Raw genomic sequence first — 15,633 nt, forward strand, 5'->3', positions numbered from 1 at the left:
TTTTTAGCCTCCTACAGACTGTAACATAAACCAAAACCTAAAAATGTAACCCTCGGAATCAAAGAATTTAAGAAACAATAAGCATCAAACAATATAACTGGGCATTGCAAATAAAATAATATCAAGTTAGCAACAAAAAAGATTCTTCTCCTGCATTGATACCCTGAAAGTTATTAATCGCTTATACATTTGCATTCAAAATAAATGGCAATTCAGAGCCAGGTCCTATCACCCGAGAACAAAAACAAGATCACAAGACTCGAATAAAATTATTACCATGTCACCGCATTCTACGTAGCACTGAAGCATATCCACAATCTGCACATCAGCAAATATCCTATCAGTGTCGGTAATCTTGATTACAGTAGTCCCTGAATCATGAAATATAACAGGTACAAGAACAGTATATAAATATCAGCACTTTTCATTGATTAAAATGCCTACAAATTATGCACGTTGCGCAAAGCATCTAACTTAAGAGCATGCAGCATGAGCATGTACGTACTAAATGGGGCAGTATGTACTGATCCAGGAAGATTCATTTTTATAATTTAATTGGACTCTTAAAAATAATAGAAACACATTCTGCTCTTTAAAGAGTGAATGCAAAACATAACAAGGTAAAGAATGTCATATTTGCCATAAACAAACATCATTTATCATTAGAATGTGCAGTGAAATTCAGAGAACAATAATAACTCGAGAAAATAATAAATCTGTAAGAAAACTAAAAAAAATCTATAACTCTGATCCAAATTCCAAAGAACTATAATAAATCTTCTAGTCAAGCTAGTTGGCAAAAGAAAAATAGAAAGAAGAAATTTGCGGTCTCTAATCCAATGATACAGCGAAATAACACCTCCCAAACTAAACATGAGTTTTAAAAATATTTCTAGTCAAATTGACCAACATGATAGAATGAAGAGTTCTTTCAACGAGAAAGGTCCTTGGAATTATATTAAATTTTGGGAAAAAGCAGTTCCCCATGTTTAGCATAGAAAAACCAAATATAACTTCAAAAGCAGCCAGAATCAGCCCCCAAAGTAAATGCATAGACAACCTCATTTGAATGTTTTCCAGACAGGAAGAGAGAGAGAGAGAGAGAGAGAGAGAGAGATTAACTAGGTGGTTGCTTATTTATAATTTGTGCACAGACCTCCTTAAGTTTCTCCACTTTTGTGAAATGGCGTCCAAAAGACGTGTAGCGCATACCATGGAGAAATGGTGCGAGATAAACTCCTAGGTGATTCTACATGGAAACAACAATTTCCAACAAAAAACATATCAAAAATTATTTTGCAGATATAGTAATTACACTTACACCTAAAAATGCCACACATTGAAATTATTACCACATTCAGGATAGAAAGAGATGTAAAAGCATGGAATAGGGCAAAAAAAAAAAAGATTAAAGAGCAAGAAATGCAGAAATAGAAAATTACCAACTTAAAAGCTGAAATTGGACTCTCCGAAAAGAGCTTTGTAGATCCAACCAACAAAATTCTTAAAAATACAATCAACTCCAACAAAGACAGAAAATGCATGAAATTTCATTATTGAACGACTTCTTGCGAAAAGACACAAGCCCAAAGGTGAACTATGTTACTTGCGTATTTGATGGCAGTCCCAACCAAAATAAAGTCTGAGTCCATGAAAGAATCTCACAAGAAAAATAGACATGAAAAACAAGTAAAAATATCAAGAACAAAGAGCAAATGCAAGCAAATTTAAGCCTGAGATTGCATTGATTAAGTGAATTATGACACCTAGATACGCCTTAAAGTCAGCATACAGGTGCTTCCATGGTGCATAAATCAAGTTACCGAATTAATTAACCCCAAAAAAAAAACAAACAAAGAAGTTGAACAACGAATGAAAACGGACGACAAGTATTCTATTTCCCTCTTTTTGCATATTATTTCTAATATTTCTAACTTTTCATAATTGAGTAAGGTATATTGCACTGCCAAAACCAAAACTTGGTGGGCATGACCAAAACTGGAATCAAAAACCGATCTTCCAAGCCTGGGATAAAATTATCGGCAACATGAAGTTTGATGACACATATATTTCTCGCAGTACTTTGACTCTTTCCATTTCATTTCAAAACAGGAAAATTATTTACTGGCATTTTTCTCTTACCTTTTCTGTGCACAGTGCACATGTTCATACATAAGATGAGTGTTTGATCCATGGGCATCAGACGCATTAAGCAAGCAAAAAAAAAAAAAATTGAAAAGAACTCATAAAAAACACTTTTTTTATTACCACCATTAGAGAGGGCTACATAACCGTATTTGGAGGAGATATGTAATAAGTAGCATCGCTTTTTAAAGAAAATGCCTCATCTAAATATGTTGAAGAGATACATATTAAGTAACATCACTTTTTGATAACGGCTCATCTAAATCTGTGGAAGAAATACCAAATAAGTATTATCGCTTTTTGAAGAAAACGGCCCATGCAAAAGTTTTTCAAGTCTATCATAAACCATGCAAATTCCCGAGCATCACACTGACCCAATTAATTGAGCAATTCTATCAAAATTTCAAGAAGCGTCCATAAAACCCCATACAATTATTTAGCCCTAACAAATGAGGCATATGACACTTAAAGACTTAAGAACGTCCTTCTCAAATCAACCATGGAAAGTGTGCCTTCAAGTAAAGATTCTTATCCCACAGTTTGCCTTAATACCAGATTCCTTAAAAATCTGAAAGCACAATTCCCTTGTCGGTTAACCATGAAACCTCGAGTTAACACTAAACCCCAACAACTCCATGGCCTGCAATGCATACTTTAAATTGTTCATTCGTCTGATTGACAATCCATACTTTAAATTGTTCAATCCTTCGCGCTTGCAGGATGAAGAACAACATGCAGGCCAGCTCACCTGAGATCACCTGGCTACATGGTCACTTTCATCACCCCATCTGCCCTTTACAGATTAATTAGCCAAATAAAATCATTTATGTCCAGATGTATGCTACATGCTAGCCAACTAGCCTAAACTCTCCTGCAATATATGGCATCCTCAATGAAAAGAATATCACACTCCACATCAAGAAGATTACTGAGGACACTTCAGGCCCTGCCCAAACTTTAACCTCAGAAATCCTTTCTTAAACAGCAGTCATCAAGCAAAATTCCAAATGTCATGCTCACATACTCAACCTCAGAAAGATTGGCATCAAAACATTCATCAATCCCAAATGTTTAAGCAGAATTTTGCAAGCCTTCCTTCTAATCTGTGGCTTACTGACACTTCACATGTTCTTCACTGAAATCCTGTTATTGTATCACCCATAACAGAAACAAAGAAGAAAATAATAGATTCTTAGAATCAATATAAATCTCTCATTAATACTGATCCTGTTCCAAACTTCAACAGCGGTAATAATACTAATTCGAAATGCAGCACATGTAGTTTTCTTCCATCAAAGGATCCTGAGTGATGATCCCATACACAAATCTCCCCCAGATGGTCATTGTGCATACACCAGCTTTAAATAGAGAAACAAATGTGTGGCAACAAATATGAAAGATGTAGATGGAACTGGGTTACAGAGAAACTAATAGTTTTGTATTGTTAAAAAAAAAATTTGCTTTTTTTATTGAGTAATAGGTAGTGATACAAAAACAAGAGCTTTTTCCAACACAATGTAAAAATAATTATATAGTTGTTGACAACGAAAAGGCGTGACAAGAGATTTTCTAAGACTAAACAAAGAGCTAATTGTGAACTTCAGTAGCAAAAATGCACCAAAAACAAGGTTTGCCATGATATATCTGCACATACCCTCCACTTAATTATCTGACTTACTACATCAGGTTCGCATACAGCTTTGGCATCTTCAATGCTGACACCATCTTTTAGCTTTTGTAAAGCTGTTCGAATAGCCTGAAGATAAAGCAACTAAAAGATAGTTACAATCATGAAGCACCAGGTTTAAAAGTACAAATATCAGTTTTTCAGATTTATATGGATGATTACCACGACAGAACCCTCCACCTTTCCCAGAGTAATGCTCTTGTCAATGTGCCTCGCAGAGTATGAATGGGTTGATGGCGTTGAGTGCTTTTTTACAACATCTTCAAGTGCTAATGTGGATGATACCTCCGTCATTAAAGCAACAAGCCTGCATTTGAACATATGTGAAATAAAATACACCAGGAGCTTAAATTGCAAGACACATGCCCAAAAATAAAATAATGAATCAAATTTAGCATTAAGAAAAAACATCATATAACTGAACATTTTGGAAAGCAGCAACGGCGCTGCTTGCTCATGGCTTGATTTAGCAGCCTAATAAGAAGGTAGACTTAAAAGGGAAATCTAACTATATACAATCGTTTTTCTCCAATTATAAAAGGTGGAAATACTTAACAAACTAATAATGTACATGTACATAAATAAAGATAATTTTTTTTATCACATATAGTTCATTTTTTTTCAATGAATATACTTCTGATGAAGCCTTCTGAAACAGTGTAGAGGGCTGCAAAAATGGGTTGCTCAAATTATGTTTTATCAAATTACAGAGTTACCACATGGTACAAAAGTTTCAATTGTTCAAAGCTACCAGATTTCATTGCAACCTAAGTAGATAGTACAGACTACAGACTGAAGTACTATTGAGCAATAAAGTCACCAACTTGTCGAATTCAAACATAAAGTTGACCTAATATCTAGTAGAAGACAATTTTAAGTCATCCCAACATGGGGCTAGGAAATCCACAAGGTACAAAAGTTACAATTTAATCTGAAAAAAGTGGTGGAACCTTACTTTCTTTTCATTACACCATCTATCGCAGGAAATGAGCTACGAAACTTCTCTCCAGTCAAGATTGGAAAAATATCCGACACTGGAGCTTTCCCCTTCACTTTCAATACCCTACTTGAGTCCAGTTCTGTGCTCTCTCTAAAAATATCAACTTTTTTCTTGTATCCTACCACTTGCTTTGCATCAGTTCTCCCAGCTTTACCTGCAGCATAACTATCTTCCGCACAAGAAAGCTTCTCAAATAATTTAATTGAATTTTCAGAAGGCAGCTTTTCAGGCAAGTCATCAGAGAGCTTCCTTTTCTTCAACAAAATCTTAAATTTTGTTGATTCATCCACAGATTTTCTCTTTTCGATGACTTCAGGAAATATGATATGGTCTCGTATAGGTGTTCCAAGATCTTTATCAATCTCATGCTTCCTGGCCAAAACAAAGACAACAGTAGTATTAGCATTCCAATGTTTTTAAAAACAAGTGAGAAACAATAGTACCTGATTATAGCATGTATAAGATTGCAAACAACAGTAACATTTACAATGCATAAGCACAAAAGAAACAAGCAACCCCCGAAATGAGAACATACAGGCAGTAAATCAAGATACGATTTGGGAGAAGATCATCCCAAGCCCTCAGCATAATACCTTTTTCCTCTGAACCTTCAAAAGAAATTTTCCTGATTAATGCAGCAAGAATATGATCAACAGAAGAACATAATGGTTTTACTTATTAAATGCTTCACAGCTACAGAACAATTGAAAATTGGAGAAGAATTTGCAAGTACCTCGGCAAACACTTTCTATGGTATGACTTCGGACAGCGTCTACACAGTGCAAACTGCAACTCCAAAACCTCTTTATTTTCTGCTTGTTTACAAACAATGCATTTATGAATAGGGCATGTAAAGGACTCCCCACTTGCAACTTTTCTTTGAAATTCAGTTGATTCTGCTTGATTTTTAGGAAAAAGTAATCGTGCAACACATTTTGGATGGTAGAAGCGGCCACATGTTGCAGAAACACAACGAAACACCTAAAAACAGACAGATAGCACACATTTTATAACAAAAATATAAAGCAGAAAATTGACAAAAAAGGTTGAGCTACATATCCATAATATCTTAGAACTACAGCGAAAAGTTAAAATTTGAGTGCACAATATAGTGTGATTTGAATGTACACTAGATAATATTTTGGAAATAGGGAAACAAGAAGAAGAAGAAGATGATGATGATGAACATGATTGGGACATGAACCTTAATAGCATCTGAGATCTACATAAATATTAGTCAGCAAATATTCTATGATTGGACAAAAAATGTAGTGATTGTATTCAATATTTTTCAAGAAGTAAATTTCTTAAAATAAATAGTAAGAATAAGACAGGATCAAAAATAAAATCAGCATGACAAATACAATGTTGTAAGGTAATTTAATTTCATATGCTTCTTTTTAAGGATTTTGTCAGTGTAAACAAGGGGCATCCTTAAGCAATAAAAAGGAATTTCTTTTTACTCTCGCATGTTGAGTCCTGCATTTCAAAAACTAGAACAGTTTTAAATATGAGAAGTGGAGAATGTCTGCAATTTAGATCAAAAGAACCACACAAAAAATGGTAACCATAAGTGGAAGCAAAACGTAATTTTTAGAGCGGAATGCAAGCTAGTAGAAACTAGAAACCATTGTCCTATATAAGCAACAAAAATGAAATGGAAAGATTGGAGAAGTAGCATGGAGGCACGCCCTCTTTCATTGGTAAGATCTCAGAAAATGCCTAACTTATGCATCTCACTTTTCAAACATAAGGCACACCTATTATCCAACAGTGATACTCCCACTGGCAATTTGTCCAAGCTAATTATGTCTTTCGGATACACCATAAATATATGACCTATGCAGCAGAACCAAGTTCCTCAAACCCATCCGAAGAACAAAAGGGGGAAAAAAAGATCAAAATGTGAGACTCATTTCTGTTCACCTTCAGTCAGCAGAGAATCATCTTGTCTCATAATACCAACATGCATATTTACTCCACTCTTTCCTCAAAAAGGTGACCACCAATTTCTCTTTGAAGTTGCTCAGATGCCATAAGTGCCATTCAGGGAACGGAACTCATAAAGGACAACTCACCACATAACAAATAAATCCAATATCTATCAGTCTTTTGTGCTCAACCTAAATCTCACACATGAGCCAAGTGTCCCTAGCTTAACAATATTTTAACATTGAAAGTTGCAGAACAGGCATATGATCCAAAACTCGAATACCTGCTTGCAAAATACCATCCTCTGTAATGCAAAGCCTATAAAGCCATTAATATTAAAAAATAACCATCTTTGATCTTTTTATTCAACTTTGCCATCCATTATTATTAGTTTCCCGCAACCACAATAGAAGACAAAATATATGCATCCCCCAAGCCCATGAGAACGATTTTCAACTTGTGAATAATGTCAAAATATTAAACAGTGAAAAGCATTGAAGCTCACAAAATAGCCGACAAAATGTTAAGGATGTACTAAACAAGGCAACTCATTTTAACTCTAAGAAATAAATAATAAGTGCAACATTACCACCACTCATTAATAATTGACTACCTGAGTGCTCTACCCCCCATCAACTCACCCTATTTATGCAACAATAATACAAGTGATAGTAGCAGTAGTAGGTAAACTAATCATGAAAGCAAGCATATCACAAGTGGCTAAATGTCCTCGAGTGTCAGACATGGCAACCTAAAAAAATCCAGGCACACAGATACAATACACACATGTAAAAGGTTTCAAACACCATCAAAATGAGATGATACAACAATATTGTACCATTCTAGTAGGTTTCTGGCACCTATGCATAGTGTGGTGGTATGGGATGCAATCCCACACCATCTGTCAGTACCCGATATCATACAATTTCAGCAAAAAACTGATATGAGGTCCGCTACCAGCATTTGGCACCTTGCACATGTTCTTGTCTGTTTTGATGCTTATTCAGAAAAAGCAAAGAAAAGAAACATCAAATATAGGATGGTATTAGCACGGAGTCTGGTACCAAGACGACAAATCTTGGAATCTAACCATTAATATGTATCATTTACTTATAATAAAATGTGATATTAATCTATAATGATATTGATGATCGCAAATGCCACTAGTGATCAACATTATCGATCTTACAAAAACAGCTACACAAATAGTTGCAATCAATTAAGATGTTCAACACATAGAAGCATTATGGGACAACTCAATCAATATAGAGGAATTCAAACCCATATTTTGTTCATGAAGTTTATAAAATCTACCTTCCTATCAAATCTCAAACTTTGGTCCCACCCTTATGTCCATGATTCATTACTTACCTCAAATTTTCACATGAATAACATTCAACAGTGGGCACCTCATCAAGCAACACAAAGATCAGGCTCTTACCAATTTTTACTTTCATATCCTGACCTATACAGCTTTATGTATTTATTAAAAGAATGATGTTAACTTCCCCACCAACTCCCACCATAACTGGTTGCCAATATAGCCCACTCAGCCCCATACAAGTACCAAACCATTTTGGGGCAATACAGTAGAAGAATCACAAGTCTTTGCCCTTCAAATATAATTAAGATCCTAGTTGTCCAAAAAGATCAATACATAAGAATCAATTGTGAGGGATACAAAAAAACAAGTAGCAAACTTAAGAAAGGTTAAGCATAAAAAATTTGCAACTTATGAAACATTGTCTATTTTGTGATTGAACTAGCAGTGAAGTATCCAACAAATAAGGAGGAGCAAACAGATTCTTAATCACTAGCAATGAATAGCAATTGATTAAACATCATCTTAACTTGGGCTTGAACCCATCAAGTAAGTATTCAACACAAAAAGAGGAGATAAAATATAAGTCAAAGGTAGCCATGAATATCTTCTTGTTAGCTAAGCCTTCTTGTCGAGCATCCCTCAGGCAAAATAGCATACGCAAGCAAAGGCCTGCTATGGTCAAAAATCTTGTCAACCATGCTTAATAATGCAAAAGTTTATGCAAGTGATATTTCAAAATTCATTATAACAATCATTGATCTTTTGCAAAATATCGCCAAGTCATAGAATTCATGACTCGCCCTTGATGCATGAGTCAATAACTCAATGTCCAGCTAAGCCTCGCCATTAGTTACTAAGCCAATCAGCACCAAAAGAAGACAGAGTAATCAGCTCAAATAGAGATTAAGTTAAAAAAGCATAAAGAATATGCTGATCAGTGATTCCTAAATAAAAATGAGAACAATACAAATTTATGCATTTATAGCTTTTGGAGATGGTTAAGGCTTTTGTCTATGGTAAATCCGTAATTTGAAAGTCAAAACTCAAAAGAAGCCATGGTATACTGAAGGACCCTGACATGTGATGAAGCTCCAACAGTTGAAACATTAAGGCTTAACCTAAATAGGCATTCAGCGAAAAATTTACAAAGGTCCAATCAAAAAAAGAGTGGCACAGAAAGATAAAGTATTGATATATGATTCATGAAGACCAGATAAATGGGTTAATGCTTGACAGTTGTGATCATGGTGATGTAATCTTCAGTAACACACATATGAACACAAATGCATACATAGATAAGAAGGGTATGTAAATGAAAGCTATTATGACATGCTTGCATGACCCGTTAGTGCAGTGCTGCAACAAATAATATTCATCATGCTACAAAAATCTATTGCAAGACCAAAACATGCCTGGTGTTTTGTTGAATAAGAGAGCCCAAATGGTGAAAGCATATACACTTAAAGGTTACACTATTGAGCAAGGACTGCTGGACCGGAACCGAACCCTGTGCTGGCTGGCTGGCAGTATGGTTCATTATGGGTCTGTACCGGTCCGTGCCGGGCCAAACCAACAGGGCAGAGAAGGGGAGAGGGAGAAGAACGAGAGGAAGAGAGAGGGGGGGGAGGACTAATACAAAAAAGAACAACTTCATGCATAACTAATACAAGTAAAGCGCATGATTGGATTTTCCAAAAATTCTGGCAGATCACTTTTAACAAATCTATCTCCTGAAATACAAAAATGAGGTGTAAGCGGACTAACTTCAAGTTTAAGATTTCAAACCTTAGCACCAGCTTTTTCATCTGAGGAACCCAACTTGCCACAGGCAAAGCATTGATGCTGCTTATACCGGCAATTCTTGCATAGAAATATCTGCATGGCCTGCACAGAGAAAAGATTATTAAAAAGAGAAGTGCATACATAGGAAAGCAAACCAGTAACCTCAGAAAAAGGTTAAAAAAAGGAGTAAAATTGCTTATTTCATGAACAGATACCTCTACTTGAGCCCTGGTGTAGCCAAGGGATCTACAATCTGTATCAATGCCTGCATCTCTAGTGGCATGAAAGGACCTCAGGCACTTGCCTTCACAGCTGCAATAGGCATACGACGAATTTCTCTTATATTACAGAAAATAAAATGGAGAGCATCAATAAGTATTAGTAAATAACCACACATCAACTCCACAGTGATCATGCCCAGCATCAAACAGATGCAGAAAATTAAGCAGCTTATAGGTTTAGTGATGCTTGAAAGTTCAGTTAAAGAGAATGTTATACAATGATAAAACATAAGTAAATATTTCAAATTTGCATAACCTTGACAACCATCTCTTCACTATGAATCTTGTGATGATCAGGTAATCAAGTCCCTATCCACAACATACTGTTTTAACAGTATTGTATTGTGCCAGCAGGTTATTGCCACAACATAGGGATGCATATAATTATGTACCATCCCAGTGGGGCCACATCATTATATATTGACATGTATCAATGTCTATCGAGCCTGTACTCATAGGTATGGACCTATAAGTAGCGACAAATGCTCATGTCCTCCTGGCCATCTTAAATAATTCTCTTCCAACTCAATATAGTTTGAAACTTCTCCCATTATACTTCCTTAAATCAGCTTCCCTAATTCTCGCAGTGTGTTAAGAATACCATGACTGTTTTATAAGCACACTTACAAGTCTCCTTGCAGTTTAATAATGAATTTTGACATTGGTTTGCTATTTAAAACATAATTACATCATCTGGCCTATATGAGAGGTTAGTTGAAAGTTGAAACAAGGGAATACGCACATAATAAACAACAGCCAGCACATGCTTTGGATCCTGAATTTCTATATGTCGAACTAAAACCGGTCTTTATGCTTAACATTCCACAGGCATTTGAAAACGATCGATATTCAAAAACTATTAAAATAGCATAACTACACAAGCCAATCGCAAACCTTTTCCACAACTTACATTTCCTTCCATGATACTACATAGCAAGCATCCATGCAACACAACACAGCACATGTAGCATGCCATCCTCTAACAAGCACAAACATGATATGAGATTCTTTAACCATTGGCTGTGACTAGTGTTTAAGCAATTGTCTCGAGGGTTTTCTAATAGTCGACGATCACCAAGGGTTAATCCTGAGACCATATATCTTATTGCTTGCTAACTAGTAGTTGTTTGAGCCAGAGTATATATTTTTTGCCAATATGTCAAGTTAATTGATGCAACAAAAATACAACTAAAGGCTGGGTGGAAATTGGAGTTATAAGGGAAATATGTGAAGGATCAAAAATGCAATTTGAACAAAACAAAATATTCAGAAAACAATTTGATTGGAAACACAAATGAGACGAAGGACCCAGATAAGAAAATGGGGAAATTACCTTGTTGCTCCTATGTCCAATGCAATTTAACAAACAGGGCATATTTATCAAAACTTTAATTCCTGGTCCCTCGTTTTGACTACCATTTAACTTTTATTTCCTAATATATGTGCAAAACAAATCATACAAAGCACACACAAGTAGGCACTAATATGCGTAATCTAGGCATGTATACATCAGGGGCTAAGAAGCAAGCACAACATGGCTAGGGACTAATTGCTAAATTGCAGTCAGTCAAGGACCTGGAAATAATTTTTGCAAGGAAGGGAGATAACCTAAAAGAGTAACATCCATGTAACTCTTTTGCAAAATGGATCATGATAGTGCTCGAAAACAAAAAAGGTCCAAGTAAATACAATGGATGCCCAGGAAAAAAGATGATGAGCTTAATGTGATAAATTTATCAATTATGCATGTAGAAATCATGAAATGAGAGGAATAAAAGAATTTATAATGGGAAAACCACTTTTGATGGTATGAAGATGTGAAAGAAAGATCAGCATATATGCTTGCAGACATGGTGGTCCTCAAATTATGGTTGAATTGTAACAAAAAAAAAATACTATATAAAGACAAGTATGGAACTTGGAAAGCATGAAAAAAATTCTGGAAAGGCTTCCATTAATGTAAGATGCAGATTTGGTAAGAACGCAATGATAAGTTTTTATGGAGCAGGACATTCAAACTGACTTCATGGCTATGGTCATGGTATTGATTTTCTGCATTTAGGGGCACATAGAAGGCATGGATATTCTTTCATAGGATGCAGTTGTTGGTGATATGATCTAGGAGGAGCAGATTCATATGGATAATGTGGAAATATTCCTCATTCACTTGTTTTTCTAGTTTACATTGCCTTTCTTCTTTTAGCATGCTTCCAAGACTTTTTTCTTTTATGTAAAATATGTATATGTTAAATCTCATAAATATTTCTTTCACTAGAGTAGAGAACCAAAATAAGATGAAAAAGAGTTTTATAAATAAACTTAAGATATGTCTTAGTAGACACAAGCCTTCACATGCAAGAGCAGTGAGAAAATACATACCACAAAATTTCACCACCATTGTCACAAATGGCACAAACTGAATCAAATGACGCTCTCTGTTCATCGGATTCCACTTCCACATCATCAGCAATAAATTGGCTTTTTGCATCTAGATCGTTCTGAACAGCCTATTAAAATCGCACTTTAGTCATGGTTCATATCCAATTTTGTACTATAAACATGATAACATTATTTTTTTCATGCAGTATCTTAGAAGGATTCTAGAAGAAATAATTAAGCTGATGTGGAAAAACTAAATAAAATGATAATGACCACAGCAGGAATTAGTCTCTTCCCCAGCTTCTTCATAGCCACCACTAACAACTGTCCAAAAAACATCTTCGTTAGAAATACATATGACAATATAATGTTTACATAAGCATGAATGGTAGGAATTAAAACATATCATATGGTGTCAAGAAAACTAACACTATTAGCAAAAGTCAAATTAGGAAGGTTATATAATATCTCCTAACCACCTGGAAGTGCAGAAGTGTAGAGGTGCAGTAGTTTTATCAACGTGCATGACTACAATAAACCTCAGCAGTGTGCTTGGCTGCATGCATTTTTTTTAAAATTCAAGAAAGAAACTCAAAAGCTTAGAAGTGCAAATTTTGTAAATATAATCCGTCCTCATGTGTCTGACACGATCTAAAGCATGATCAAAGAGATGATTTCATGCGTTTAGCACATCAGAAACTGCAGTATATTTATAAAATGAAAAGAGAGTCGGTGAAGCGACAGACAGGTGTTTGTCAGGACAAAGTGGTGTTCACTGGTGGATACATGCAAAAGGTTTTCATCATTAACAGTTATAGGCATTCTTTGAAAAAATAGAGGACGATCTTCTCAACAGTGAAAGAATATTGAGCAAGATATACTAACCTTTTCCAGATAAAATATGAATTAACTTCAAGTCTAAGAAATGTGATCAATAACTAGCCCATTCACTTAATCGTGTCACTCATGCTTGTTGAGTACTTCCGGATTTCCATCAACAATACAATATTTCGGCAGAGATACAAAATTGCGCTTGGTTCATAAGTTACAAATTCAATGCATATACCACTGAATAGCATATAGATTTATAACATCAGATTGTGTGACCCATACTGCTTCTGTTTAAGCAATAACATCCTCACTTATCAGAGGTCCAATTCAAAACATGATCATCCTGAAAAGATGCTGGAAATTAATGGCCATTCATTAGTCACCATTGACATGACTAACAGCCTAATTTTCCTCATGATAAACTGTTGTCACAATATAACCAGTAGTTTAAAACTCGCATATAAAATCATACATTTTTTGCAACAAAAATCCAAACCTGAGAGTTTGATAACAACCCGTCCCTCTCTGCAACCAGCTTGATCAACGAGGTGTGATCCCTGAGGTCATTCTCAGAAGGTCTGACCTCGAACGAACTGCACATTACAAGACATCCATCAACAATCTCAGAGAAGAGCACTGAAATAAGTTAATACTAATACAAAAGAACCCTCAAACTGTACCCCACCGAAAAGGTTTGGATAGATGTTCCCAAACACTGTTTGCAGATGCTTCCGGATTCCTCCTTATTAATTGAAGCCAATGTACAGTGATCATTATCGTCCTCGCCGTCTCCAAGTAGCTCTTGCTCGGGTTGAGAAGCCTTATCCACTCACTTTCCTTCGTAAGCACTGAAATCTCAGGCTTACCCCCTTCGAGCCCAAGCTTCCAGGAAGTCACTTCCTTAGAGACCATCTGGTGGCCGTCGGCAATGCCACGCAAGAAAACTCGACCTCTGCTGGTGTTGGGTCTCCCGGCTCCATCCAACCAGAAAGGCAGAACCGAGAACGAGATCGGCGTCTTGTTTTCATCCACAAAGCGATATTTTCTGATGAACTGCGGCACCAACTCCTCTTCATCTTCTAAAATTGACATGATTCACCGAAAAACCTAACGGTGATCAACAAGAAATCAGAAAAGACGACAGAGGAATGCAACAATCCCTTTCAAAGAATCAAACTCTAAAATAACTTCAACACGATTACACTCCGACTTTCGTAAAACAAATATTCGTCAATCAAACTCTCAGAAAAAGAAGGAGAAGATTTTCAGGAGAAAACGAAAAAGGAAAAAACAAAATAACATTGCCGTGAACTACGAGGGTCCAAGGGGAAAAACAAGAGAAAAAGTGATTTAAATTGGGTAACAAAAAGAACAGTTCAATAAACAATAGCGTTAGACTAGAAATGCACCTTAGGGAAGGAAAAAAAAAAAAACAATAACCGTCAGAGGAGCACGATCCGGAACCTAAAATCGTCCGAAGGGTTTGAAGGAAGCAACCTAACAAGAAGAGAGGTTGAATCGATCGAGCGACAAAATACCGGCGAAAGATCGGGGTTTCTCAGAAGTGGGAAAGAGGGTAAAAACCCTAAGCCTTGCCTGGATTTTTGGCAAAGCGACGAGAGGCACTTCTCGGCTTCTATAACTACTAGCAAGATCGAGAGACAGAGCGGGAAACAGGAAGGTCAAGCGTCACGTAGTATGGGCTTCGCCCCGAAGGAGATATTAAAATACATGGGAACACCGTGGCTCCATCGATTCGAACCGTCCATTTCAAACTCTGTCGCTCTAGAGGGCAGACGGACGGTCAGATAAGTAACACCGCGTTGGTCTCTGGGCTGTCAGTCTTAAACCCAGAGCAAGACGGTTATGTTATGGTTGTCAGGAATTCCGATTTACGAGAAGATGATTGCATTTCGATATTGTTTTTAAATTAAATGTATACCGTCCGTCCATCTACACATGATGCCATGTATTAGTGTACTGGATAAATTTATTATATTATTATTGACGATGGGAAAAATATGAATTCGTACTAAATTTTTTACGCGGACAATGATATCTACCACGTAAGCTGGGTTTGGGTTACCAACACCTCTGCATGCCTGCGGGCTCCGACTGGAGTTGGACTCCCTCAGCGAACACCAGCCGCGATTGTTGCTGGGCTTCCTTGGTAGACACTAACTCCAACTGAACTCCCTCTTCAGCAATACGCTTGGCCGACTATTGATCTTTGCCCATCTCATCCTCGTCTAGGAAGAAAAGGTTAAGATCA

The 15,633-nt window shown here is 36.2% G+C and overlaps 1 protein-coding gene across 15 annotated transcripts in view; it reads right to left on the reverse strand.

The window, feature by feature from the left end:
- LOC105038955 (protein ENHANCED DOWNY MILDEW 2) overlaps positions 1-15,144 on the reverse strand; it is a 28,543-nt gene extending 13,399 nt beyond the window's left edge. The window contains exons 1-14 of one of the 15 annotated variants that reach the window (XM_073242937.1): positions 14,771-15,144; positions 14,047-14,468; positions 13,834-13,954; positions 12,804-12,854; positions 12,531-12,658; positions 10,086-10,182; positions 9,874-9,972; positions 5,566-5,813; positions 5,368-5,457; positions 4,788-5,204; positions 3,995-4,139; positions 3,800-3,901; positions 1,157-1,249; positions 277-318 (exon numbers count right to left, since the gene is read on the reverse strand). In XM_073242937.1, the coding sequence (XP_073099038.1) occupies positions 277-318; positions 1,157-1,249; positions 3,800-3,901; positions 3,995-4,139; positions 4,788-5,204; positions 5,368-5,457; positions 5,566-5,813; positions 9,874-9,972; positions 10,086-10,182; positions 12,531-12,658; positions 12,804-12,854; positions 13,834-13,954; positions 14,047-14,453 (2,040 nt within the window). In that variant the 5' untranslated portion in view covers positions 14,454-14,468; positions 14,771-15,144. Of the gene's footprint in view, positions 1-276; positions 319-1,156; positions 1,250-3,799; positions 3,902-3,994; positions 4,140-4,787; positions 5,205-5,367; positions 5,458-5,565; positions 5,814-9,873; positions 9,973-10,085; positions 10,183-12,530; positions 12,659-12,803; positions 12,855-13,833; positions 13,955-14,041; positions 14,469-14,770 lie in introns of those variants that run through there. The other 14 variants (XM_073242934.1, XM_073242925.1, XM_073242932.1 and 11 more) reach the window with 14 other exon arrangements.
- Positions 15,145-15,633: the final 489 nt, after the last annotated feature.

This window comes from Elaeis guineensis, chromosome 1, assembly GCF_000442705.2.
Source record: "Elaeis guineensis isolate ETL-2024a chromosome 1, EG11, whole genome shotgun sequence".
NCBI classification, from domain to species: domain Eukaryota; kingdom Viridiplantae; phylum Streptophyta; class Magnoliopsida; order Arecales; family Arecaceae; genus Elaeis; species Elaeis guineensis.